The sequence below is a fragment of the Trachinotus anak genome, unplaced genomic scaffold, assembly GCF_046630095.1.
Source record: "Trachinotus anak isolate AG129_WGS33_773 ecotype Australia unplaced genomic scaffold, CSIRO_AGI_Tana_v1 ptg000021l, whole genome shotgun sequence".
NCBI classification, from domain to species: Eukaryota; Metazoa; Chordata; class Actinopteri; order Carangiformes; family Carangidae; genus Trachinotus; species Trachinotus anak.
The window spans coordinates 7,689,461-7,716,617 of record NW_027273872.1 but is presented as its reverse complement, the minus strand read 5'-3'; the positions used below and the strand labels follow the sequence as shown (position 1 = coordinate 7,716,617).

Sequence of the window (27,157 nt, the reverse complement as noted above, 5' to 3'; positions counted from 1 at the left end):
GTTTGCTCTTTAACAATGAACGGGGCTCTGATGCTGTGAGGCCATAAAATGTTTATATCATTTCTTGGCCCGAAATGAGATTCAAATTTCAAATTTTGTGCCCAATTTAAAGCCAAAGAGACGTGTTAGGAGGAACACAACACAGCTACTGTAGATTATAGGGTTAGCAAGGTAACTCATCTCCCCCCAGTGGCTCAAATTAATTTCAGCTGATGATGAGAACAAATCTTTGACTTTTTTTAGTCTATCGTTCCAGAGTCTGTTTTTCTGCTGTGTTTGTTCATTTTCTCTCAATGTGAGTGATTCAATTAAAGACTGATGCATTTCCTGCATTCCACATTTTCATTTATCACTGACAGATTTTAATCAGTGTTTTGATGGAAGACACAGCTGCGAACATTTCACAGTCAGTGCCGTTGTGTTGTCTCTGGAGGATTCTCTGATTTCCAGCTTTAGGACAGAGGGATGTGTTTTCAAACACAGACTTCACTGTTCCTGGGGCCCAGGAATCACTGGTGACATTTAAGCCTTTTATTTATTCAAAGTTGCTTTCAAACGAATGAACTGTATGTTTATGAATGTTGTGATTATTATTTACCAGTAAGTTAAACTTTGTGCACAGCTGTTGTTGGGCTGCTACCTTCACTCACCGCTGCAGTTTATGAACTTTAAACATTTCCTTCACTGGCACTTCCTGTTGTTTCTGGCCTTCATGTTTCTGCTTTAATATTTCCCGTGTGTCCATGAGACAAACCGGAAACAAACTCGTTAGACTCGGTCGAGTCTTTGCCAGAATGATATGAGTAATGTAAGAAATATAAACCGGGGACAAACATGCAGAAACACGCTGATCCTTGTGACAGTGGGGAGGCCGGTGGAGCAGGAAGAGCCGAGGAAGAAGCAGAGCAGCAGAGAGCTGCTGTTTATCCGCTGCCCTCCTGCACTGATTGGGCAGAAAACGCGCGTCTTCTTCTTTAAAAACCAGCGACAAACAAACATGAGGCAGAAACTGAGGCTTTGCTCTGTCAACAGCCTCCAGCGGATCTGCTCCTCTGCACCACCACCGAAGGTAAGAGATTTCACTTTATTCCATCAGAGCCTGTTTGGTTGGAGGATGAGTCCTTTGCATCATAAGAGAAATGAACTGAAATATTGATGCTTATTGTTTTGTTTGCAAAGAGGGAAACTCGGCACAAATGAGACGCTGAATATATTGAACAGAGTTTTTGTAGCTGCTGAATCTGAGAAGTGATGTTATTGTTGGAGACACCAGTGGTGAGCTGATGCAAAGACCATGTGACAGAAGTTGTGCTTTTGTTAAAGTCTTTGTGCAGATACAGAGCAGACAACTGTGAAACCAGGGGTGGGTGATCTTACTTTGGCATATGATCAACTTTTAATATGAATGTACAGATGCCTTCATTAAAGCTGCTATATTTAGAGAGCCCTGGTTAATGTCCAAGGTTAACGCTGCTAACCTGCCCACTGCCACCTGTTAAACAGCTAGCCTGCTAACCGCAGCTGTTCTGCAGCCTGGTGCATTTGGCTCACAGACATATATTATATTATATTATATTATATTATATTATATTATATTATATTATATTATATTATATTATATTATATTATATTATATTATATTCTTCACCTGAGCAGAACAAGAGCTAATGTCACCAGCCAATGAGACACCTGCGGTAAAGGCGGCACACAGGAGGCGGGGCAGCTGGTTAGCAGCTGGTTAGCAGCTGGTTAGCAGCGACTTCACTTTCAAATCAAAGCGCTTATAACACCTCATAAATAACCGTGCTGTCCAAAAGAATACTCCATATGAGCTCAGCGGGAAATGTGATTGTGGCACAATTTGTACATGTCAGACAACATTGTTGGCGAGGAAGAGCTGCTAGCTGGCCAACATCTGGAGTTGGTGTCAAAGCGGCGTTACTTCCGGTTAGGACTTTCACAATAAAATCAGTGGAAACAATGTAGATCGTGATAAAGCTCGAAAGATTGACTATATGACCTTTGGCCAGATCGCTCACTCCTATGCTCAAAAAAGTACACATTCTGACTCTTTTTTTTTTTTTTTTTTTTTTTAACTTAATCTGATTGGACAGCGACAATCCCACAAAGCAGAGTCCAATCAGAGAGCAGGGGGTTCCTTTACCTTCATCTCTGCCTATACCCTGAAAGGTGTAGTAGATTTTCAAGATGGAGGACAGCACAGGCTTGAAAAAAGTGTAGTAGATTTTCAAGATGGAGGACAGCATGGGCTTGAAAATCTACTACACCTTTCAGGATCTGCCATGGAGCTGAAAGCAACTGAATGACCTGCCCTCTAACTGAACTTTGTGATTGGATTGTCATTGTCCAATCAGTAAGGTTTAAAAAAAAAAAAAAAAAAAAAACTTCTCTTTTTTTGGCACCAGTAAATGCCACTTAAACCACAACCAAGTAATGTAAGGTTTTAAAAATCTTTCCAGGATTCCTGTTAACAGTATCTGTGGTTGGAGCTGTGTGCGGTAACCCCCTTTGAAACTGATGGGAGCTAACTTCATAACTTGCACTTGAGTTCCTACACAGTGTGCGACACTGAATTTACAAGCACAATTTTGACGCCATCCTTACACCTTAAAATGATTGGACAAAGACGGTCCAATCACAAAGCAGAGTCCAATTAGAGGGCAGGTGGTTCTGGTATCTTCATCTCTATCGCACATCCTGAAAGATGTGGTAGATTTTCAAGATGGACGACAGCGCTGGCTTTAATATCTACTACACCGTTCAGGATCTGTGGCAGATGAAGGCAACAGAACCACCTGCCCTCTGAGTGGAATCTGCTTTGTGATTGGACTTTGTCTTTGTCCAATCATTTTTAAAGTGTAAGGATGGAGTCAAAATTGTCCTTGTAACCTCAGGGTCGTACACTGTGAAGAAATTTTGAGCATCAAGTTCCACAGTTTGCTGCTCTGTATCTGTTCACAGATTTGGCAAAAGCACCGTCTTCCACAGTGTCTTTGCGTTACCTCACCACTGATATCAGCTGCTCAGTTTTTATTTTTCAGTTCAGTTTTTCTTTTTACAAATGCAAATCTTATTTGCACTTTTCACTGTACACTAATAAGACATAACAAGTTGTACTTGGTAGCAAATTAGACAAAACTAGAATTATGTTCTTAGAGGGTAATTTACAACACATTAGAACAGAACTATGTTGTAAACTAAAGGGAACTTTTTGTTTTTGTTTTTTTTTTACAGCTTGCATCGCTTTGGTGAGCAAAGTGATGCATCAAACAGAGTTGTTACAGAGTAGCTCCTCATTACTTCATCATTATATCACAATGAATTACTTCACAACGAATAGAGACGGCAAGTTTCAACACAAGTATTCATATTTGTAATCACATCCATGTTGGTTTTTTGATAAATTAGTGATGACAATTAATATACTTGTTTGGAAACTTGCTGTGTCTGATTGGTTGTTAAGGAACTTATTTGATGATATAATGATGAATTAATGAGGAACTACTCAGTAACAACTCTGTTTGATTTATCACTTTACTGACCAAGACTCTACAAGGCGTAAAATACCACTTCATCTACAACTTTGCCCTGCAATGGAAAATCATTTTATTTAATACAGTACCATTGTATCTTTTCATAGGGATGCCGGAATCCAACTCGGGCTAATACCACACCTTGTCGTCCTCCACAACCAGCAAAAATGGTAAGTCATATTCATGACTCCACCCCATACCGATATAGGCTCAAATTAGGGACCAAATGATTTTGAACTTGTGAAGTGATGTTCACAAATAATTCCAACGTTTGTAGTTGTAAATCAACCTTTGTAAACCTGTGAAATGAAACTGTATGAGAAAGTCAAGTCTGTGCATGGGAAAATTAATTGATTCCTTTTGACAAAGACATTTGTATTTGTTACAAAAAAAAAGACTTTGTGACTCAAAACTATGAACAAATGATCAGTGTTGAGGCTAAACAAAAACACTAAATAAATAAATGGTTTTGTCAACAACTGTGCTGATACAGAGCAGGAAACTGTGAAACTCTGCTGTGTGTGACCCGCTGAGTTTTACAGTTTTCAGCTTTTTATCTGTACACAGACACTCACAAAAGCATTTCTTTTATGTGTTAAACCCTCACCACTGACCATTTGTGTAGTTTTATTCAAAGAGTCTGTTTTTGTAGCAAATAGAAATGTCTTTGTCTAAGGATACATTTTTTTTTTCACATACACAAACTTCCATTTCTCCTGCGGATTTATTTTACAGGTTTACGAAGTTTGATTCACAACCACAACTTTTGGAATTATTTGTAAACATTACTTCCCAAATTCAAAATCATTTGGACCCTAATTTGAGCCTATATAGGTGTCGGGGGAGTAGCCTAATGCTAATGCTAATGGACATCGACGCAGGCTCCGGAAAATGCATCCAGGCCGGACTCAGTTATCATTTGAACCCGCTGACACAGTGAAGGTCATTGAATAATCTATAAAATAATAAGGCGGATGACAGGCTGGTGAACTGCAGTCAGGATGAGACACTGCTGCTCACACATCACAGAAACTATCACACAGAAGCTCAATGACTTAAATTAAAATACCTGAAGAAACGGTGATGGAGGAAGTTATGAAAAATCATGGCGGCGTCTTAGTGAATCCAGTTATGCGGCGAATATATCGATTAAAAAACAATTACATTCCTGAAAAAAAGTGTAAGAAGTGACGAATAAATGCGACAAAATGAATGAACCTTGGTTTGTGCAGATGAAAACTCGCCTTTGTGTCGTTTATTCACTTTTCTCACCAACTTGTTCTCGTCCTGACGACGCTAGCAGTAACCTAGCAACCATGCTCGTTCCCGAGACACAGCGGGGCCGCGGATAGAGTGCGCGTACACAGTGATGACGTCACTCAGAAAAAAAAAAAAATTCTGGGCTTTTTCTGAGCTTTGAAAAACGTTTACAAAGATTAAAACCCCATGGCTTAAAAATGTAGAATAGAAAGATTGATATTTGGCTGTGTGCACAGCTGGAGGTGTCCTGTTGAAAGTTTTACAGGCCTCTCTTTTACTATTGCGGTCTATGGGGAAAAATGCGTTTTGGGCCGCAGGGGATTTTTCGCTGCAATACCACGAGTGGCCACTGGGAAATATTGTCTGCAAGACTGAGCGGCGGCGCCGTGTCCAGGTCTTATAATACATCCATGGTTTTAAATACAGTCTATGGTTGTGACATCCATGGTCGTGGTTGTGACAAGAAAATAAATCACCGTCGTCTAATTATGACGTTCCTCGATATAAGTTTTATTTTGAAAACCATAACCGGAAGTTATATTTAAGCGTATAGTCTCATATTTGTGATTACGCACAAGAAAAGATACAATAGTGGAAACGTGTTCTATGTATTTCTTGTTTTATTTTGTGTCAACATCAATATTTGCAAATTTATTGTGTGTATATTCCCCCATTCGTGCTCTGCATCAAAAAAACATTGTGCTTTCTGATCGGTAGGGTTTTATTTTGAAGATTTATCACCGGAGGTTGTTCACTTCATTCTTCTTCGCGTAACCCGCTCCAGTGCACCGGCCGGGGTTAAAGCAAGCTGAAACAAGTGTCTAGAATCGCCTTGTCATTAAAATGTCTCACCCAACACCGTCTGACAAGCCTTCAAACCCCGAAAACCCCCGTGTCTTTCTCGATGTAGACATCGGCGGAGAAAGAGGTCTGACATTTTTATTTTCATAACGGCCAACAGCTCCCTGTGGCCAGTTTAACCGTTAGCCTTGTTAGCTTAGCACCATCCTGGCTCGTTCCAGTAACTTCCAGGAAACTGATTGATTTACCTACTGCTTGAAAAATGAAAATTTAGAAATAAGCCAGTTTGCGAAATATAGATATTTGTATTTGTTAGAGCTTACTGATGTTTATCATAACATATCATTTATTTAGAGAGCTTGCCTTTTGAATGCATGAACCACGTGTGGTTGTTTTGTCATGTAAGGCTTGTAAATGTAGCTATTTTCAACATTGATTTTGCTAAACCACTGTCATCTTGTTGCTAATTGCTTATGTGTGGGGAACTTTGGTTAGTTTACTGCTTAACTTCCTGCAGCTAACACATTAAAATATCACTAAAATGGTCAGTATGATATTTTATTTGTAGCTTGGTAAGGCCTATTCTGCAGATTATATATGGAATTGTTAGCTTAATTGTTATGCTTCTTGAACAACTCAGTGTCTGCCTACACTTTTAAATCTTTAATCTCATAAAGATATAAATAATGTAAAAATGATCATTTGTCCTGTATGAAGGTGCAGGATGAGTATAAATTAAAGGACAAACCAGAATAAATGAGCTAAGAAATATATTGAATCCAGATGCTTCTACACAGGTGCACTGCATGGTACAATTAAGCAGTCAACATCCAATAATCTGGCAGGTTTAAAACTGCTGAGCACGCCCAAATGATTTTTATTCTTTATCAAGATGGCAAGAGGAAAATATATATGTGACTTTTTTATTGTTGAGGTACAGACGGCAGAGGCTTCAGTCACAAAGACTTTTCAGCTGACTGGTGTTTCAACAGGAACAGTGACTAAAGATGAATTTGAAAATGTTGTGAATCATAGGCTATGGCCTTCATCTCTAGATTTCAACCCAACTGAGCACCTATGGGAGATTTTGGGACAGACATGTTAGACAGCGCTCGCCACCACTATCATCAAAACACTAAATGTGGAGATATCTAGTTGCGCTGCAGGACTGAGCGGTTCAGGAAATCCTCTGTTCCCACTGTCATCAGACTATTTAACAACTCAGACAAAGGCAGTGGATAATGAGACAGTCTCATAACTTAAATCTAACGAAACACATGAATAAGCCACTGGACAATTTGAATTGCCCTATAGGGATCAGTAAAGTATTTCTTATCTGGAGTTCCAGAGATTTGTAGAATCAATGCCATGGTGCATTAAAGCTGTTCTGGCGCCATGTGGTGGCTCAACACCTTACTAAGACTTGTTTTTCCTTTAACTTGTCACCCATTTGTCTGTGATAACCAGACTAGATTAGACTCTATTGGTTTAGTTAGTCAGAGTCTGTGACTTGACTTGTACAGTAACATTACACTGAACTGTTTTCTGTCCACAGCTGGCCGAATAGTCTTGGAGCTGTTTGCTGACATCACTCCCAAGACTGCTGAAAACTTCCGGGCACTCTGCACTGGAGAGAAAGGCACTGGCAAATCAACTGGGAAACCGCTGCACTTCAAAGGATGCCCGTTCCACAGAAGTAAATGGCCTTCACATCTGCATATAATATGTCATTTCAGTTTGGAGGGACACTTCGAAGTTTTAGTTCACACACATCAACGTGTACATAAATATGTAGCTTCTTGGATCCTGAACTCCTTTTTTAAAACCATTTATGAAAGGTGTGCGTTCACCCAAATCTCTGACAGATCAACTATATGCATGTCTAAATTTTACATGGGTGGATTTAGAAAATGTTTAGGTTATCTGGCCCTTTAATTTTAGGTCAAGATTTCCTCATTTAAGTTGTGACCCTGAAGTGCAGATAAGGATTGAGCTGCACCTGAAGAGAGGGAGTGGACAATGGACAGCTGCCGAATATTGTAAAATTTAAAAGGCATTTATTTGTGATTTTCAACAGTCATGAGAAAGTATATTATTTAAAATGGAAATTAAGTGAATTTGAATAGACTGAGCTTTTTGTTCTATAACATGAGTTTAAGGAGCCTAAAGCACAGCTGACATTGAACGTGGTTGATCTGGAAAACTAATGTGGTTTTAAATTTGTTTTTGGCAGTCATCAAGCAATTCATGATCCAAGGAGGTGACTTCTCCAACCATAATGGCACCGGTGGAGAGAGCATCTACGGAGAAAAGTTTGAGGATGAAAACTTCCACTACAAGGTAAAACTACCTACTACCTTAATCGCCATTGTATGACACCACTACAGGAGATTTTTAAGAATGTCTGGGGTTTTATCTTCAAACATGTAACTCGTTTGTAGTCTAAGCAGTTCTTTTTCTCTAAATTAGGGGGACTAAGGCACTCCTCACTTAAAAATAAATGTCAAACTTTTGGCATTAGAGGTTATTCCTTCAGGATGTCTGGTTGACTGATTTAGCTTAAGACTATACTGGAATATTTGTTGTCTAAAAAAGGTCAAAAACAGCTTCTAGCCCTCTTCTTTTTGGCTTGTGTTGAATTGATCAGTCTGTTCTTTCCCGAGTGTTTATCACACTACTGTGTCTTCTGTCCTGTGATGATTTGTTTTCTTTTCCGTATAGCATGACAAAGTTGGTCTGCTAAGCATGGCCAACGCTGGGCCGAACACCAACGGCTCGCAATTCTTCATCACTACTGTCCCCACGCCACACTTAGATGGAAAACACGTGGTCTTCGGACAAGTGTTGAAAGGGATGGGGATCATGAAAATGCTGGAGTCAATTGACACTAAAGATGATGCCCCCGTAAAGGTAATTATTTTCAGTGTGTAAAGAGTTGAATTCCAAAATAATACAGTTACAATGTTATAAAGCTCAAGTTGACAGAAGTGTCATTTAGCCTCTAATAAAACTTGTTTTATCACTATGGTGATGATGGTTTTGCTTTCAGGTGTTGTGCTTAACTTGATTTGATTTTTTTTTTTCATGTAAAGACCATAACATCTTTGCTTAGCACATTTAAAATCTGCTGTCAACTGGGTTGAATCTTGATTATGTTTTAGAGAGTAATGAAATGTGTCTGAGGATTTTCAGATTTTTTTCCTGTCTAAAAATTGTGCTAATGTCTACTTTTGCAGCCATGTATTGTAGCAGACTGTGGTGAGCATAAGGACGGGGACAGCTGGGGTGTTGCACCAAACGATGGATCAGGGGACACTTACCCAGACTTCCCTGAGGACTCTGACATCGACTTTAAAGATGTAAGTAACAGTGAGTCTTTGATCTTCAAGGACACAGGTGGACTGTGGCAGATAGCATCAGACTGCTCTGCAGGCCTGACTTAAAGGGCCACTCTGACATTTGAGGAAAAGTGAATGTTGGTCAGATGAGAGGATCAATATAAATTTCAATATGAAGACCCAGGACATGTTTAGCATAGCAAACACTGGAAGCAGAGGAAAACTGTTACTAAACAAACTCCAGGGCCTGCTCTCGAAATGAGCGATGGTGGATCACTACAAACATTTCAGGCATGCTCACTTTTGATTTTACCTCAGAGTAAAGTGGTGTAGACAGTCTGGCTAGACATTTTATTTACAAACTGTCTGATTGTCTGAACAATTGACTTTCTTGCCCTGTCAACAACGCAGTGTCTCTGTGTTCTCAGACCTCAGCCTGCGCTCTGCACACACTGTTGTCATAACCAATAGAAATGATGGCCCAAAGCACAATGCAAAGAGTGAAATATTTTTTATTTTTCATGCCATCAGCCATGTTTTCAAAGTAAAGGGGATGGAATTTAAGTCTCCAGTTGTACTTTTACTTTCAGATTGATAAAGTTCTGTCTGTTGCTGAGGACATGAAGAATATTGGAAACAACCTTTTTAAGAATCAAAACTGGAAAGCTGCTGTCAACAAATACAGCAAAGCCCTCAGGTAATGTACATCGTCATTGTGTGTGGTTTACTTTCAGTCACAATCAAAAATTAAATGAGTTGAGGACAACGATTACTGAACCTTATGTTACTGTAAGTGAAATAAAAAGTAAAAGGCCAATAAGTATTTCAAATCACCTGTTCAACAAGCATCTAGAGAAGATATTTTCTACTCTTTTGTCTGCTGTGTCCTGATATCTTCTACACAACGGCCTCACACTAGTTAACCTAACAGCAACTTGTTGGGAAAAACTCAGATTAAAGCTGTCTGTATGTAAGTGTAACTGATTAAATTAGTTTACCATGAATCTTCAAATGTTTCAGATTGTTGTAAACTGACACAAATCAGCCCAATCAACTCTGATCCTGTTCAGAATTTATTCTTTTTGTAAAAAATGATTATTAAAAAAAAACAATTCTGCAGTAGTGATAAAGAAGCAGTAATAGCCTGAGCTGGATCAATAAGGGTATGGATAAGATAAAATCCTTATGATACCCATCTCTACAGCTGGTTAGAGGCTGACTTTGAGAGGATGAGCAAATCCCTTCACTATAAGCCTTGTTTGCCCTTGTTTGTTATTTTGATTATTATTTTTCATGACGCACAGTGCGATTAGTAAGGGCAGCTCTAAAAATAATGAGCACATTTAAATGACGAGGGTATCTTAGTCCTGTATTTTATTTAGTAGTATTATTATTGTTGTTGTTAGATATCCCATGAAAAGACCAAAAACAAAACCACATTTGTTCCGCAGCCTGACTGTAGCTCTCTGCTCCAAACCAGTTTGTTCCTATTGAAGACAAGAATGAGTCACACACAGAGTTTCATTTTAAAACAGGCGAAATTGTTACATAAAAGTGTTGAGTCACTGTTATCATTTGTTGGGGACAGTTTCCAGCTGTGGATTAAAAAGAACTAGGGAGTATTTCTGGCAGCAGGATGGTGTATGTGGGCTTGACTTAAAATAAACTACAGTTTCCATGTTCATTATCACCCAGTGCATCAGTGTGGCTCATTGATGTGTTTTAATCGTTTTTATACAACAGTGGAGGTTTATGGTAAAGTGAATAAGATATATGAAGCTGGCTACAGAGACAAGACTTGTTAGTGGCTCAATTCATTATTTTCTTAACAGGCTTTGCCTTATCTTTTAAACCTGAAGTGGGATACCACACTTGTTTTCACTTCAGGTTCTTATAATGATGAAATATTGCAGATGACCTTCACCACCTTTAAAATACTCTGCAGTAGCAGGTTCAGGCACCGTAGCATTCTTTCATTTTTCCACTGCAGTTTCACCTGCTACTCTGTTCAGATTAAATGGTGCATAACAACACTTTTTCCAGTGACACTGATGATTGCTGTCACCACCAAGGAGCCTGATTTTTTTATTTTTATTTCTACAGGTACTTGGAGGTGAGTGGAGAACAGCTGGATGAAGATGTTCAGAAGAAACTTGAACCCACAGCCCTCAGCTGCTTCCTCAACACGGCAGCCTGCATGCTGAAGATGCAGCTGTGGCAGGACGCCCTGGACAGCTGCAGTGAGGTAACGTAGGCCAGAGCATAACGGTAACATACTTCACACATTGGTTTACAGCTCATGTGCCACTCAGGCTTCTCATGCGAAGAATTTATGTCTTCCCAGTACTGAGATGAGAAGATCAATACCACTCTCATGGCTGTAAATATGAAGCTGCTGCCAGCAGCTGGTTAGCTTAGCATAAAGGCTGGAAAATGGGGGAACAGCTAGCCAAGGCTGGCTCTGTCCAAAGGCAACATAATCCTCCCACTAACACCTTTTTAAAAAACACTAATTGCATCTTGTCATCGGTGTGAAGTTGTGAGGCAGCCAGTGGAGATTCAAGCAAATAAATGCATTTCTGACTTAGTGGCAGTACACAATCTATCTTGTACTAATATCTTTCAAATGGATATAATTTTATTTGTGGATAAAGTCACTTCCGAGAAATCTGATTTATCTTCAAATGCACTCAAATTCTTGGGTTGGACCTAATCAGTGATATAATATATAATAGAAAGAATAAATTTACCAAATGCTAATGCAAAATTAATAAATGAATAACAAGGAGGAGGGAATTCAATTTCTGATGTGCGTTTTTTTTTGTCTTACAGGCTCTAGAGCTGGACCAGGCGAACACTAAAGCGCTTTTCCGGAGGGCCCAGGCCTGGCAGGGTTTAAAGGAATACAGCAAAGCCATGGTAACATCCATAACAGCTCCTCTGTCTCTTCAGTGGCTTTTGAGAAATTAAAATATCAAAGATTGAGAGCTTTTGGTATTAGATACTATACAACACAACATTTCAAAATGTATATGTGTAATTGTCTGCATATATATGGACAATGTCCTGGCTTCATACAGTACTAGAAGCACAGGACTCTTGTTTATACTGTATGTATTTGTTTGATTAAATAGTATCATTGGAAAACAACCATTGTGTGCTGTAGTTTAGCAGATGATAGAAGGCAGTAACTCCTTATTTAGTTCACGCTTACTTGTCTTTATATGAGACTGAATCCAGGTGCATTGAATCTGACGGCAGCTCGACTTAGACATTGTTTTCTGTGCTTCTCACTTGACAGACTGATCTGAAGAAAGCTCAGGAAAAAGCTCCAGAAGACAAAGGTGGGGAATTTTATCTTCAACATTTTCTGTTCTTTCAGCCTTTTCACAGAGCCTTACCGTGATTTTTTTTATGGTGCCAAGAGTGCAGCAAATACCACCTTCTTCCACATTTGCACATTTTGTTTAACATTTTCATGTATATTTAGACATTTGTTAGTTTGGTTTTAGTCGAGAGCCAAGTGTAACCATAGTTCTTGTTTTGGAAGGAGACAATTTGACCATAACATCAAGAACTTGGTGATATTTCTGGGTTATAGACCAGTCAAATTCATGAACTACAACTTAAAATATTTATGAGTATCATCTTAAAAGTAGATATTTAATGCCAGGTCTAGAACAAATAAGAAAGAAAATGGGGACCCACTCATAGAAAGACTGCTCCATGGTGCAGCTAGAGGTCAGAAACTCCACTAGGCACCTTTACAAAGACAACACTGCCTTAGTGGGTGAAATGTATTACAGGATATTACGTTTGTGTTCCACTTTATTTAGCGACATTGTTGAGGGCGATTGTTTGAGTGAAGGTTATTCATTAATATTCTGTCTAATGCCTGAAGTATTCGAATATTTCAGCACAAGTGTGTTTGAAAAATGACGTGAACCAAATCTATGTGCTTCTTTGGAGTAACTCTAGTTAAATCATACTGCTGGCTGTTGGCGTGTCTGACTGCAAGCTGTTATTACACCTGCACTGGTTGTTTTGAGGAAGAATTTAGAGGTATTACACCCTCCAATATGTAAAAGCTTAAGTGCACTGGGTGGAATCTGGTTCTCTGCAAATCTGGAGCTCCTCTCTGCTTTTTGACAGTGTTGCACTGCTCTTTTGATATTTTAAGCTGCAGTTTATTTGCTGCTGGCGAGGAGATAAGAGCTATCAGTGCGCTTCATGCTCTCCCTGTGCCTTCAGGAGCACGCTGCCTTTAAAGTCAAATTGACAGTGTGTAGAAAGACAAAATGTGCCAAAGTGGACACATGGGGAGCAAAAACAAATGTTTAAAACCTTGGAGTTCAAGGGGAAAAAATACTTTTCCAGTTTTGATTCACTTGTTGAGGTTCATGTTAACAAACTAAGTGAAACCGATTTCTTTCTTACAGCTATCAGCAACGAGATGAAGAGAGTTCAGCTTAAAGTCCAGGAGGAGAAGGAGAAAGAGAAGAAAATCTATGCCAAAATGTTTGCGTGAAAATTTCAGCCAACAATGCAATGAATTGCTAATATCGTTTATCAATATTTGAAGTGATCTCTACAGGGGAAGCTGCACTTAACACAGATAAAGAGTCTGTAACCAGGTACATTATTTTCAGTTGACAGGTTCTTTCATGTTTTACAGCTGGCACATTTCTCACAGTCTGTCCTCTCTAAGGGAATAATCTGTTGTTCGTCCTTCATTTTGACGAGCGTGTTCACTGTAATGAATAGTTTCGTTAGTTTGATGCATGGCTGACTCCGCTGAAATAACTCGGTTAATACTTGGCACTAGTCTTTGTTCTGGGGTTTTGAAGCAGTTCAGCAAAATTGTGTGTGGTATCATTTGAAAGAAGGTATTCTGATACAGTGCCCTTGGCCAGATACAGTGCATCTATTTGTTTTTATTTATGTTTTTTACAGAGGTCAATAAATCAAAAAGGACAGCAGCCAAGTGTTCTGTATTCATTACTGTGATATTATGTACAATACTGTGTGGATCAAAATATACCTGCAATAATGCTAAAATAAACCTTAAGTTAAGAAGACCTTGTTTGGTTGTTCCATTATAGATTCTGAAGAAAGTATTACAGTTGATCAAGTACTCCTATTATTAAAAAAAAAAAAGCCAATTTCCATTTAAACTCTTACATATACTGTCTTAAATGCCCATATTGTGGATATTAAAGCAATAATGCAAAAACTACAAAACTGCTGATTTTGACTTCGGCTTTAAATTCTGTTTTTTTATGGTCCTGTATTCTCAATGGGTTTCATAACCCCACATTTTAGATGTAGTACCCCTCTGTACAATTTAAGAATTAGTTTCTTCAAATACAGTTCTCTTTCCAATATCCTTACTTTTTAGAGATTTTTTTTATATTCTCAAAAACAGCTACATAGTTTTGTTCAGTTCCATACCTAGGCACATTTGCTGTAAGCCTGAATGTCACTGTACTTTACAGTCAGCTTTAAAGACGAAAAAAGGTTTTAAAAAAAACCCATGAGGTTCACATTCCATTGTAGGCTGGTCCGCCGCCACCTTCAGGAACAACCCAGTTGATGTTCTGGCTCGGGTCCTTGATATCACAGGTCTTACAGTGGACACAGTTCTGAGCGTTTATCTGCAATCTCATCCCATCTCCTGTTTCTATGGGAACGTACTCATACACACCTAGGAAAGTTGTTGAAGAGAGAAAATGAACAAGTTAGAAAACAGACACAAAGAAAGTAATGATGTGAAAAGAAAGTTTAACATTAGGGAAACAAATAATGAAGCAATGTATCGTGAAAAGCTCTTGTATGTTTCCTTATTGATAAACTGGTTTTGCACCAATAGCTTAGGGGCACAAGTGAGACATGACATTACATTGAGTCATTTGGCAGACACTAAAGCTTCACTGCAGTAGCAGAACTTGGTATAAGTACTAGGTAATACATCTATTCAATGAGTGCAACTACACTACACATAATTTGCCAGCTGCTTGAATGATGTTGCAGTTTGTTAAAGATGTAAGGCGTGAGCGCTGCAGTTGAATGCCTCATAATGCTGTGGTACATAATTAGTTCTTACTCTGACAAACTATTCAGCCACTGAAGGATTATGTTTTCTACTCAGAAACATTGAGCCATCCAATCAGCTTTTTTTGCACTGTGTTGCCTTTTGTCATGAACCATTCTTTTAGGTGCAACTAATTTTATTTTGAAATAATTGCCTGTGTCGCCTTTTGTTTTTTCTTTTTAACGATTCAGCTTGGCTTAATGTTTAAGAGCTAAAATGTAGACTTGACTACCACCACCTACTTACAGCAGCCAGAGATTGTGGACAGTTTCACTGATCCTTTTGAACAGACTGATCACACCTGGCAACCACAAATGAAGCTAGTCTATGTGAATGTGGATGATAGTTTGCTTCCAAACACTGTTGGAGGAAGCTCAAATTTATTGTTGGAGCCTGAAGATTTGATGTGATTTGCAAGCATATCTAGATATCTATAAAAGATTATTACTGCACTGATGCACTGTAAAAGACAGGTTAATAAGAACGGGAATGAAAAACTGTGAAAAACAGCCTTCTGTTCTTTCTCTCTCAAAGGTAATTTCTATCCTCCAAAGCTTAGAGGATGTAACAGGTTCCAGCTGATACAACTGCCTGCTGCTTTTTGCCACTATCACCATTGACAAATTCCTGTTAAAAGAACAGTTGATTCATGCACAGCCCACAACTTAAAATCTGCAGTGTGAACCGTTTGTACAGTTTCAATTGCTATGCTGCTTTATTCAATCTCCCCCGCTCTTTGTCATGGTTCGCCTCAGTGGGCCACAAAGAGCTCAGCTGTCTCACTGTATTTGGCTTCTGTCCATCTTCGCATATCTGACCACATCACTAAGATTCAAAGTTTCCAGAAAATTCAAAGAGTTCCTGTGTCTGACACAGAATAAGGAGTTTAGCTTTTCAATCAACTGCTTAACTGGAAATGAGATAAACACAGCCAATATGTTGAGACTGTAAAGTCAACACACACTCTCTTCTCCTATTGATAAAAATGCCAGCACATTTGTTGTGGACTTGCATAAAAAATTTTGGTTTTAAACCAAACAATCAATTTTTTTAAGTAAAAGTTCTCTTCACCCGTTTTTCCAGTTCAGTAAATTCAGGATTTCAATGTTTTCTGCTCCTCACTTTGTGAACCTGTCACCGTGGAACCAGCTCTCTGAAACCTCTCTGAACATTTGCACTGGGCTGACAATTAGCCCGTCCTTCCCAAACAATCTACATGACAATGGAGCATTTATCACCACAATCCACCAGGTTCCCACAAGGATGATTGGAGTTATTTGAAAATGACTGTAGTTTGTTGTTTCGCCTGAAATGTTGCTCTTGGCTTTCTTTAAAAAAAATAAAAATTCCACCTCCAAATCCAAACTGTGGTTAACTTTAGTTGGAGTATGAACACAACCTGAAACATCTGTTGGAAATCATCAAATAACATGTTTGATTTTAGCGCAGACACTAACACCTGATACCCAGCAGCGGCTATTAATTCTTTGAGCGAACAGAAATGTCAAATATTCACTGATAGCAGTTTCTCAAATGTGAGGATTTTCTGCTTCACTCTGTTCTACAACACAGGATATTGAAAACTGTTTGGTTTTGGACTTTCAAAATAATTGAAATGTCATTGTTGATGACTGCAGTCCTTCTTCACTGGTATGAACACCAGAAAGTGAATTTTAGCAACTAGCACAGACAACACCATCAAGTGTGGGACTAGGGCTTTATCAATTAATGAAAAATCTGAAAACAAATTGATAATTGTTCAGTCTATATGATAGCAGACAACAATAAAAAATGCCCTATAATCTAAGTTATTCAAATGGCTTGGTTCTAAACCAAAGATAGACGGTTCACTAAAATAGAAAACAAAAAATTTAGTAAATCTTCAGACTTGAGATGAATTGTGTTGAATTTTGCCTTGAAAAATGACTTTTCAGATGAGTTAGTTTTAAGAATTGGTGCAGATTAAGTTTCAGTGAGATCAAACAAGATGAAATTAGATTTCAGTTAGATGAAATTGGGAAAATTTCAAGATTATCAACTCTCTGTCCCCTTTGTATATATTCAACTTGTGAGTTCATATGACCTGTGTTTATAAAACCCTGATTTTCTTTGTGTCAAGTCTTATGCCACAAAACAGAAAAAAGAATATGGTATCTAGACTCTGACAGATTGTATGGGTGAGACGTTCAGAGGCCATGTTAATGTTACCTGCAGGGCAGAAGCGCTGCTCAGGCCCATCATATATGGCCAAGTTCCTGGCGACTGGAACGCTGTCATCCCTCAGGGTCAGATGCGGGGGCTGGTCCCCCTCATGATTGGTGCCACTCAGCGCCACAGAGGAGAGCAGGTCAAAGCTTATCTTGCCGTCGGGCTTGGGATACTCAATCGGTGTACAATCTTTAGCTGGTTTCAGCTGGTTTGCATCAAGGCCTGAGACAGATAAAGTGAGCCGGTTACAAAACGTTGATTTTCTCTGCTGAGATAAGACAACCTCATCTCTCGCCCAAAGAGAACCCACTGGCATTCTGCTGTTACTGCAGCAGCTCAGGTAAACACAGGGAAAATCTAAACCGCTTCACTTCACATGTAAAATGCTTTCCGCATTCAGCAGGGTTATGAACACGACAATGATTACATGCAAGGCTATGTTCTTTTTATTCTGAATAGCTGTTCTTCTTACATTGTTGATCATAACAAGGTCAAATCACAGAGGTTTTATAACGATGTCACCATTTGAAAAGCCTTCCATCTTCTGTCTGTGTCTAAAATTGGTCTGTCTGTTCTTTCCCCCAGTTCTTTGTTAAGACTTGATAGAGCAGCTACTGTAAATACATAAAAATATCTGCACTAAATTAAAACGATTCTGCTTCATGATACTCACCACAGTGTTTCAGTGTCCATGGCTCTTTCCCTCTGAAGATCCAGTAGAAAACCCCGGTATAGACCATGCCACCGTACAGGCCAAAGTAATTGTGGAAGGATGGCCTGATGTTTCTCACTGAATACAGCTCTTTCCATACCCATGAGTTCTTCAAGGTGTCAGCATACTCAGGTATATGGAGTCCTGGGATGAAAAACAGAATTTAATGTGATGTGTACTATTCTGCGCATTTGTAGCGCAATGCCTCAGGTAACCCCAACCTTTTCATACATTTTCAGGAACATGTGGGTTAAAAATTTCTGCTGGAAGAAACCATTCCTTTAAAACATTTTACAATCAGTTCTGTGGACTTTTTTTTTTTCAACAAGGACACAATATCTGGTGAAACACACAGACATTTTCAAATGTAATTCTTCAGAGTTTTGAGAGGCACAAATTAAACTGTAATGACATCCATTGAGCTGGAGCGGTGGCAGACGTTTCAGAAATGAGATGAATCACTTCAAACCCTTCAAATAAATCTTAAACTATCTGCATAGAACAATGCCCCTGGGAGTAATCAAGTCACATGGCTGAATCCTTTGTTCTCTTCCACGCTACAGACAATTTGTATTGAAACAGTCCATTGTTATTTTGTTACTAAAAGCTTACTGAAAAATGACTAACTACTAAGTAATTAAGTCACCACAGTCTAAAATGATAGATCGTATTCTGTTCCCTGAGTATTTGTCAATACCCAGTACTCTATCCATATACCATGTCCCTATTGGTTAGGGTCAACCTGTGACTGCTGTTTCTCAAAGCAGACTGTCTTTTCTGAAAGTTTGTCATGATTCTGGAAACTGTTCCCACTTCCATTTTTATTGACACTGCAGTTTTTTGATGGATGAGTGCAATGTATTTGTCTGTATTGGACAAGTTTTCTAACTTTGCTTTAAAAACTCATATTAAAATGACTTTACTGACTGACCCGCCATAGCTGACAAATACTGCTACCTGACAGCTTTGTAGCTTTTTCTGATTATATTGTTAGTGAGGTTTCTGAATTTAACTTTGTGAGCTTGAATAAGCTGTCAGCATTAATAGTGACACTAAAATAAAATGAAAGGCAAACAGCCACCGCTGATACGATCATGATTATTAATGGGTCTTAAATTCTGTACCTGTCGTCTCTGAATCCAGGCTCTCGGCTGTGACTTGGGGGAAAACGGCCTCAGCAGCCAGCATGCCACTCTTCATCGCTGTGTGGGTGCCTTTGATCTTTGGGACATTCATGAAACCGGGGCTGCAGCCAATCAGCAGCCCTCCGGGGAAAGTCAGCTTTGGGATAGACTGGAGAGGAAGAAGAGAGAGTTTGAGCCCATTTGCAACTTTCTTGCGTTCTACTTTCTGAAACCTTAAACTTCTAACTGGATTTCAATAAATTAGGTAATAAAACAGTTCCAATTCTTCATGGTATGGATTCCACAAGATGTTGGAAACTTTCCGTTGAGATTCTGCTTCATGTTGACATGATTGCATCAAATCATTTCTGCAGATTTGCATGTTTTTAGTTTTTTTTGCACCATTCTGAGTAAAAACTTTTAGACACTGTTGTGTGTGAAAATCCCAGGATCAGCAGTTTCAAAAATATTCAAACCAGTCACAAAGATCACGTTTCTTTTCTCTCCCAATTCCGATGTTTGATGTGAACATTAACTGAAGCCTCTGACCCAGGATTTTATGCATTGCAGTGCTGCCACATGATTGGCTGATTTGATAATTGCATGTATAAGCAGGTGCACAGGTGTTCCTTATAAAGAGCTTGGTGAATGTACCCCATGTGATCATTGTTTATCAGCAAACAGTTGGTATTTTGTTGTATTAAATTTACATGCCCCGCGTATGAGGAGAACTAAATGAGCCTTTATTTATATCTAGAAATCTTCTGCCACTTATTCAAGTCAAGGTCACAGTGGCAGCAGGCTGAGCAAAGTAGCCCAGATGCCCTTCTCCCGAGCCACGTCCTCCAGCTCCTCCTGGAGGATCCTGAGGTGTATATGTATAATCCCTCCAGCATGTTCTGGGTCGGTTACAGGGTCTGCTCCCAGTTGGACATGTCTGGAAAACCTCCGCAAGGAGCCATTCAGCAGATGCCCCAACTAACTTATTTGACCTTTTCTTACGAATGAGAAGTGGTTGTGCACTTACTATTTTTAAGTAATTTACACATTCATATAAATACATAAATTTGTTATTATTCAGACAGATGTGTAATAAATTATAAATAACATCTTAATGCAGTTTTGGTTTCATTCAATTTTATTTTCAAAATAAAACATTTGCTTTTCCTTTATTCTAATTATGACACAATGGGACCTCATTAGCACCTGGTAACATCTATTCCATGTTCGAAATTGTCTGTGAATTTGGGCATTTTCATTAAATTATTTTAATTTGGTAATTTTATTTTAATTTAATCATAATCTAATCTATAATTTTGCGTATTAGTGACATTGCACACCTGACGGATTATACTTTAAATTTGGGATTCTGCTGATGGCTTTACTTTAATGTGAAAGAAGGAATACATTTAAGCAACCCCTTTATGGAATCTGGCTGGTTTCATGCACTGCAGTCTTCCCTGTAGTACACAAACAAAGTGCAAATACATCTTTGTAATTTCCCCAGTGACACAGCTGCACTCACACTCAATCTTGTGACATTTTGATTAGGTCAATTTGAAGGCGCTATTTGTTTTCTATGACACAGCAAGGGCTGTTCACTGCTCATGGTTTTATCTTTTAAAGCACAAGTTAACAATAGAGAACTTTGATAAACACACTTTCTGTCATAGAATTGGCTTCCATCACATTGATAATACCTGTAATCCTCCCTCGTTCAGGGCCCTAGCTCCATATGCAATCCTGTGGCCTCCTTCCAGAGTGGGTGCTACAAAGGGGTGGTGTTTCCAGCGCTGGAATTCTCTGAAGGGGCTCAGGTAAGGGTTGGTGTAGTCTAGTCCTACCTGGAGTGGGAAAAGATTTGCTGATTTAATGTAAATTGTTTCAAACAAGTGTAACAGACCAAGTGGACAAATATGTGGAAAGGCAGTTGTTTTTTTGAAGTCACTGTAGCAAAGGAATTCATTCAAGAACATTTCTTTTTTATATCTTCCTGTGTTGGAGTGTTAAATTAAAACTTGTGAACGAGTTTAGAGTATGCAGCATCTGCAAAAATCTGAAACACCCAATTTAAATATTTATTCAGACTCTTGGTTATGGCAAAACAAATCAAGCTTTTTATCATCCTTGATGTCTAAAAACTTGTTTGAAGGGTGCCCATAAAAAAAAGTATTTGTATAGTTATCAGCCTTTACAGTGAATGTTAGAACAAAAACCAAACCTAGTCTCTCTTGTGCTGAGGTCACTTCTAAGCAAGCATGTAAGAAATGTTAGAAGTGTGGAACAGCAACGACAAGTGAGATTTACAGCATGTTTGCCATTTAATGACTGGTATGGCGGTTAGACAGTATACACAGTCTCTGCTTTAACAAGACAAAAATTAAATTGCATAGTGCTAATCACCTGGTTAACTATGCATAGCCAAATAATGACTGTGACATAATGATATGAGGATGTTTCTTAGTGGCATTAAGTGGAAGATTTGTCAGGATGGAGAGACTACACACACACACACACACACACACTTGTACTTCTATCTTTGTGAGGACACTCATTGACATAATGCATTCCCTAGCCCCTTACCCTAACCTTGACCATCACAACTGAGTGCCTAACCCTAACCTTAACCTAAACCTAATTCTAACCATAACTCTAAAACCAAGTCTTAACCCTCAAAATGTGATTTTAAGGTGTCTCAAAAAGTGAGGACCGGCCGAAATGTCCTCACTCTGTTAGTAAAATACTTTTTTTTGGTCCTTACTATGTAGCAAGTACAAGTACGTACACACACACACACACACACACAAATTATAAATAAATAAATAAAGTTCAGTTATAATGTAAAACCGCCCATGGCTTCACTACTTATTAAGACAGTGAAGCACTACCCTTGGGCTATTTACTGCTACATGAAATCCAGTTACGATTATATACAAGTCACTCACCACAAAGCCCAGGGCCACTAGTGGTTCTCCTTCATTCAGGTGGTACAGGAAGGACCCTCCATATGTGTTCCTATTCAGGGGCCAACCCACAGAATGCTCCACTCTGCCTGGCCTCCACTTCTTCTCATCAATCATCCACAGCTAAAATAAACAAAGAGGGGATGAAAGCTATCATCAGGGGGAAAATTTATTTAATTATACTCATTTATATTTCTTTCAAAAACATATTGACTCTGTTTGGCTTTTCTATGAAAAGGCTTGTTTCCATCAAGGATTGGAATTTTGTTTTACTGAAACTAAACAACATGCATTTTATACATATATAGAGTATCTTAAAACTAAAATTAGTTTCTACAGGGTTACTATTGTAACTCTACACACCTTACTATAGTAGATATTGGTGGTAACTTTCAGCCCGTTAGCCATAAATCCTTTTTTTCTTGATCTCAAAGATTAAGATGATTGTGGAGAGCAAGTTGTTGCATTTCTGCTTCCTACTGTGTCTTAAAGTAAATTATGACTTTACAGCAGTTGGTGTATACAGTGCTGACTCTCCAGTACAGAAAGAACATTACAGCGACCACTTTTTTCCAAACTCCTCAGGGTGAATATTATTCATTAAAAATGATCAGATAAAGCAGATTAAAGGAAAACAAAATATAGGGCATGAGCAGACTGACAAGAGTTTCTTTCCCGCATTAGCTTGATGTGGGTGGTATATGTTATTTATATTTACCTCCTTCAGGCCAATGGCATAAGTCTGGGGTTCACAGTTCTCGCGCAAGTTGAATTGCTTGTAAAGCTGCTTGGCCAAGTGGCCATGACAGCCCTCCCCAAACAATGTGACTTTAGCATGGAGCTCCATTCCCCTTTCAAAAACATCCTGAAGCAAGAGAGGAACAGAACACAAACATATTTCATGAATGAATGGTAACTGAATATAATACAGAGAATTATTTGTTATATATAAAATATGGTAGAATTAGACAAAAAAGTACCTTCGGTGAACCGTCCTTGGCGACGCCTACGTCATTGGTGGCAATTCCCTTTACACTTCCATCTTCATGAAACAGAACCTTGGCAACAGTAAGATAAAAGTTAACATTTAAAGCTCAGAGGGGACTGAAATGTGACATTTTTAATTACAGTGACTGAACAAGAGTGAACAGGGGCGTCGTGCTTCTGATTAAATGTCCATACCCACTGATAAAAGGTAAACCTATAATCAGCCAACAAAAGCAAGTAATACTGGCCGTAAAATGAAAAATGTATCTATAGACTGTAAATGGTTGTAATCTTTTTGAATTATTATTATGTTTTGAATCATAAAACTCAGGCTAGTGATGTAAGCACTTATTTTGAACTTTAAGATATAACAGTAAAAAGTCTAAAAAAAAAAAAAAAAAAGAAAAGATCTCACCTGGGTTTTATAAAACTTAGAAGAGCGGTGACTGATATAGTGTTTTTCATAGATTTGGTGTGATCTGCATAACCAAAGTCAACCTAACCAAGTCCAGTACATTTTGAGAGAGATAAAAGAAGGGGGAGAAAAAAAGCAAAGGAAAAAATATACAGCACTTCAAAGAAATTTGAAGGAGGTCTCACCTCAGCTGCAGCATAACCAGGGTACAGCTCGACTCCAAGCTCCTCAGCCTGCTCCCCCAGCCAGCGTACAAAGTTTCCCAGCCTCACTATGTAGTTACCATGGTTCCTCATGGGCAGACCTGCAGATAGCAAGAAAAATCATACAGACATAAAAATCAATACTGCAGCGGTTACAGTGTTTGATTAAATTATACCAAGCTGGCCTACAGGTTGAGAGTTGTGTTTATGTAATTTAAAGTTCTCCTTTTTAAAAGAAAACATAAGATAAATGTGTTGCAAAATTGTAGTGCAAATATTAACACATTTAAAGGATCAATGTGTAATTTCTGACACTAGATCACAGATATGTTCCACATTGATTATTATTGATAAAGGCAAGCAGTTTACTTTGAAATTTTAGTGGTGTGACAACTCTTAGGATGATGCATCTTTCTCTCGGTTCAGTTCTCTGTTCAATCAATGCACCACTCAAGTTGCACTGAAATGCAGACGCATCCTGCCTGTTGTAAATCCCCTATTTACCTGTTTGAGGCCATTTTACTCCGAATGGCAAATAACAAATACTAACGGTTACAAACGCAACTCCGATCTCTGACTGAAACCATGAAATGGTACAACACCCTTTCTATGCATCAGACTAACAGTGTGGTTTAAATAGCATTATATACAATTTTTATTCAAATAGAATATCAGAGGCTTTTACCTGGCAACATAGGGACAGGGATTCTGTGTTTCTCTGTTAAAATGCTGAACACATCTTCAGTCACTGGAGTGTTCAGAGGAGCCTGAGTTAAGAACACAGCGTGTGTTGTTGAGAGTTTGACTTCATAAGGATTTGTATGTATTAATACATGATCAAATTTACAATTAAATGAGACTGTTTTATATTCAAATATACATTCTGATATTAACTCAAATGCATACATATTCATGCACATATCCAGTAAAAGGTGTAGGCAAATGATGATAGACTCTATGACACACCAGTGTGTGTAGTACGTGTGGGTATGTTATATATAGCATTGGTGACATACTGTACAGTCACAAAATACATTATACAACATAAAACAACAACATGGAGCAGCTGCTGTAACTGTCCTTTGTGCTACAAAGGAAGGACATCTTTGTTGAAACCAGTATATACACCAAACTCCCAAAGAAGAAATGCTGAACAAAACACTCACTCCTCGTTCCTTCCAATCAGGAAAGAGCTCGCTTAGAGCAGTGGGCTCCAGACAAGCTCCTGACAGGGTGTGTGCACCAATCTGAGAGGCCTTCTCCACAAGGCACACTCGTAGCTCCTTCTCATGTTCGTTAGCAAGCTGCTTCAAACGAATGGCTGCTGAAAGACCTGCAGGTCCTCCACCTACTATCACCACGTCTGCCTCATCAGCAAACCTCTCCATTTCGACCCCTGGAAAAGATAAGAAGGAAGACAGAGGCACTGCATTCAGAACCAATGTGCAATATTTCAGGAGGATAGCTGCAGTCCTGTGTGGCACACTTGGCAGCGCTTAAACCAAAACTGACTGGATTAGACAGCAGAGCCTTCCAAAGTTATGTGTGAATATTTTCTCCTCACAAACTAACTTTAAAAGTTGAATTTCAAAAGGCAAAGACCACACTTTTTTGACATATTCACACTGATGACTCACAATATGAAACTAATAGGGTCTTCACACGTCTACTAAAAATAAGCATTAAAGCCATTTAATAAAAAGCAAAGGATAAGCAAACTGAACTTTAAATTTGGAATAATGCACTAAACTGAATCAGACAAAAAGTTTTTTTTCTCTCATGTTCATGGGTTGTGGAACTTGGATCAATCCTGTATATATCCTTTATACAATACAATATCCTATAGGCCACAATACAAAATATTAAAGGAAGTTGCCGAAGGAGACGTCTAATCCATGTTGTACTCTCTTTATACCCTCAGTACTCAAACATATCTAAATGGCTTTAGTAATTTTATTATGGGCATATTTTAAGTTCAACTGTAAACTTAACTATGTAGGAAAAAGTAAAAAATATAAGCAATAGCTCTGTACTTACATCTCAGAAACCTGGATACGATTGGACTGATACAAGAAGATCAGTCCCCTCAAGGGTACTGATGCATTTCTGGTTTTGTTCGCCCGAATGATGAGAAACCACGAGAGTGGATCCTTACAATAACATTTAATTTTAAAGCAATTCTATATAGTGCAGGGTCTTACCTTCCCATCTTGGATCCTTATCCCGAGGGTGGATGGTGTAGTGTGTTGTGATGCGGGGAGCTGTTCCTGAGGAGCATGTTCTTCTGTGTAGTGTTGTGTACAGCTGAGGGGCAGCATGCTCTGTCTGTACTGTTTTCAATGCCCTGATACACCTGTGGGCTGCAAGAGGGAGAACAGCTCCGAGTCAAGACCAGTTCAGACTGGTGGGGATGTGGCTGTATACTCTCGTTAGTGTGCTCACTGGTTTAGTTGAGCCTGATCTGGTTCTTTGACGATGAGACATGCATGAATTACATTAAAATGACAACAAATAAAACCTTGTAAATTGGACATGTAGCAACGTGGCTTCTGAAAATGTGACACCTCAACACACACACACGACAGAGACAAACAGAAAATCAATTTTAGTAGCTAATGTAGTGAAAATGTCAAGCAGCTGTCAGGCTGTTCAGATGCAGCTGTAGCACCATGCTAGCTAGCAGATTTTACTCTGTGACTACTGCTAAGCTAAATTCAAAGTCCAAGCTGCAAATTAACATCATCTTTAAGACCAAAAAACTTTCAAAACAATGAAAAGTTAGTAAAAACATCAACAATTTTCTGAAAAGGCGTAAATGGATCATATAATCCAAGACAAGGACAGTGTTCAAGTGACCTATATCTTGGTTCAACTTTCACCTACATTTTAGCATGATGCTAACACAAATGAGCATGCTAGTTTGGGCTAGTAGGCTACTAATGCAGAAAGCCGAAAAACAAAATTGAAACACGTTGAAAAAAAACATCCAGCACTTAACGCTTAGTAAAATAAAGTGTGATGACAACGCTGCTGGTAAAGTTAAATTGGCAGCCGAGTCCTGCACAGGCAAACTCGCATTACTTTAGCTAACTAGCTATTAGCTCACATACCTTGACTTGAGTATCTACTGGCTGGAAACATTATGTGTCAGCTAGAGTAGGCTGACTGGCAGACCGAGGTTTTTCTTTTTAAATCACCCGAAGTGAAGCCGAGGTGCCCTCACTTCGTTGTCAGTGCAGAGCTTGTGTAACCTGCCCGCCCCGCAAACAAATACTGAGCCTTACAAAATACGTCTCATAACACGGACACATGAGACCGTCAAAAAGCTGCGCTGCTGCGGCGGCGGCGTTCGGGTACCTGCGCAAGTGTAGATCCCTATACTTCACCCTGCAACCCAGCTGTGGTAAATCCATAGACTGTATGGGTAAAGCCTAGGAGTCAGGCATTGTGTAACAGGAGTCATCCCAGGCTACTGGGCCACTGTCATGGATGTGTATGGCC

General features: G+C 38.9%; 2 protein-coding genes across 2 annotated transcripts; one reads left to right on the top strand and one right to left on the bottom strand.

The window, feature by feature from the left end:
- The first annotated feature begins 5,568 nt into the window (after positions 1-5,568).
- Positions 5,569-13,932, top strand: ppid (peptidylprolyl isomerase D). Its single transcript, XM_071457160.1, has 10 exons — positions 5,569-5,742; positions 7,171-7,311; positions 7,849-7,955; positions 8,337-8,525; positions 8,852-8,974; positions 9,544-9,650; positions 11,057-11,198; positions 11,786-11,872; positions 12,255-12,297; positions 13,393-13,932. Exons 1-10 carry the CDS (start codon positions 5,658-5,660, stop codon positions 13,479-13,481), a joined length of 1,113 nt encoding a protein of 370 aa, XP_071313261.1. The 5' UTR covers positions 5,569-5,657; the 3' UTR covers positions 13,482-13,932.
- On the bottom strand, positions 13,868-26,977 carry etfdh (electron transfer flavoprotein dehydrogenase). Its single transcript, XM_071457159.1, has 13 exons — positions 26,767-26,977; positions 25,858-26,016; positions 24,823-25,052; positions 24,342-24,423; positions 23,639-23,757; positions 23,032-23,109; positions 22,770-22,916; positions 22,034-22,174; positions 20,789-20,932; positions 19,089-19,257; positions 17,926-18,108; positions 17,253-17,474; positions 13,868-14,657 (listed from the first exon to the last, which is right to left on the bottom strand). Exons 1-13 carry the CDS (start codon positions 26,795-26,797, stop codon positions 14,494-14,496), a joined length of 1,869 nt encoding a protein of 622 aa, XP_071313260.1. The 5' UTR covers positions 26,798-26,977; the 3' UTR covers positions 13,868-14,493.
- Between the last annotated feature and the right edge of the window lie 180 nt (positions 26,978-27,157).

Excerpts from the sequence above, each read along its gene's own strand:
- ppid (XM_071457160.1), top strand. The coding sequence starts at position 5,658 with ATGTCTCACCCAACACCGTCTGACAAGCCTTCAAACCCCGAAAACCCC. Across the intron at positions 11,873-12,254 it reads AGGAATACAGCAAAGCCATG|ACTGATCTGAAGAAAGCTCA; the intron begins GTAACATCCATA and ends CTCACTTGACAG. Across the intron at positions 12,298-13,392 it reads AAAAGCTCCAGAAGACAAAG|CTATCAGCAACGAGATGAAG; the intron begins GTGGGGAATTTT and ends TCTTTCTTACAG.
- etfdh (XM_071457159.1), bottom strand. The coding sequence starts at position 26,797 with ATGTTTCCAGCCAGTAGATACTCAAGTCAAG. Across the intron at positions 22,917-23,031 it reads CCAAGGACGGTTCACCGAAG|GATGTTTTTGAAAGGGGAAT; the intron begins GTACTTTTTTGT and ends CTCTTGCTTCAG. Across the intron at positions 18,109-19,088 it reads CCTGGATTCAGAGACGACAG|GACTCCATATACCTGAGTAT; the intron begins GTACAGAATTTA and ends TTTTCATCCCAG.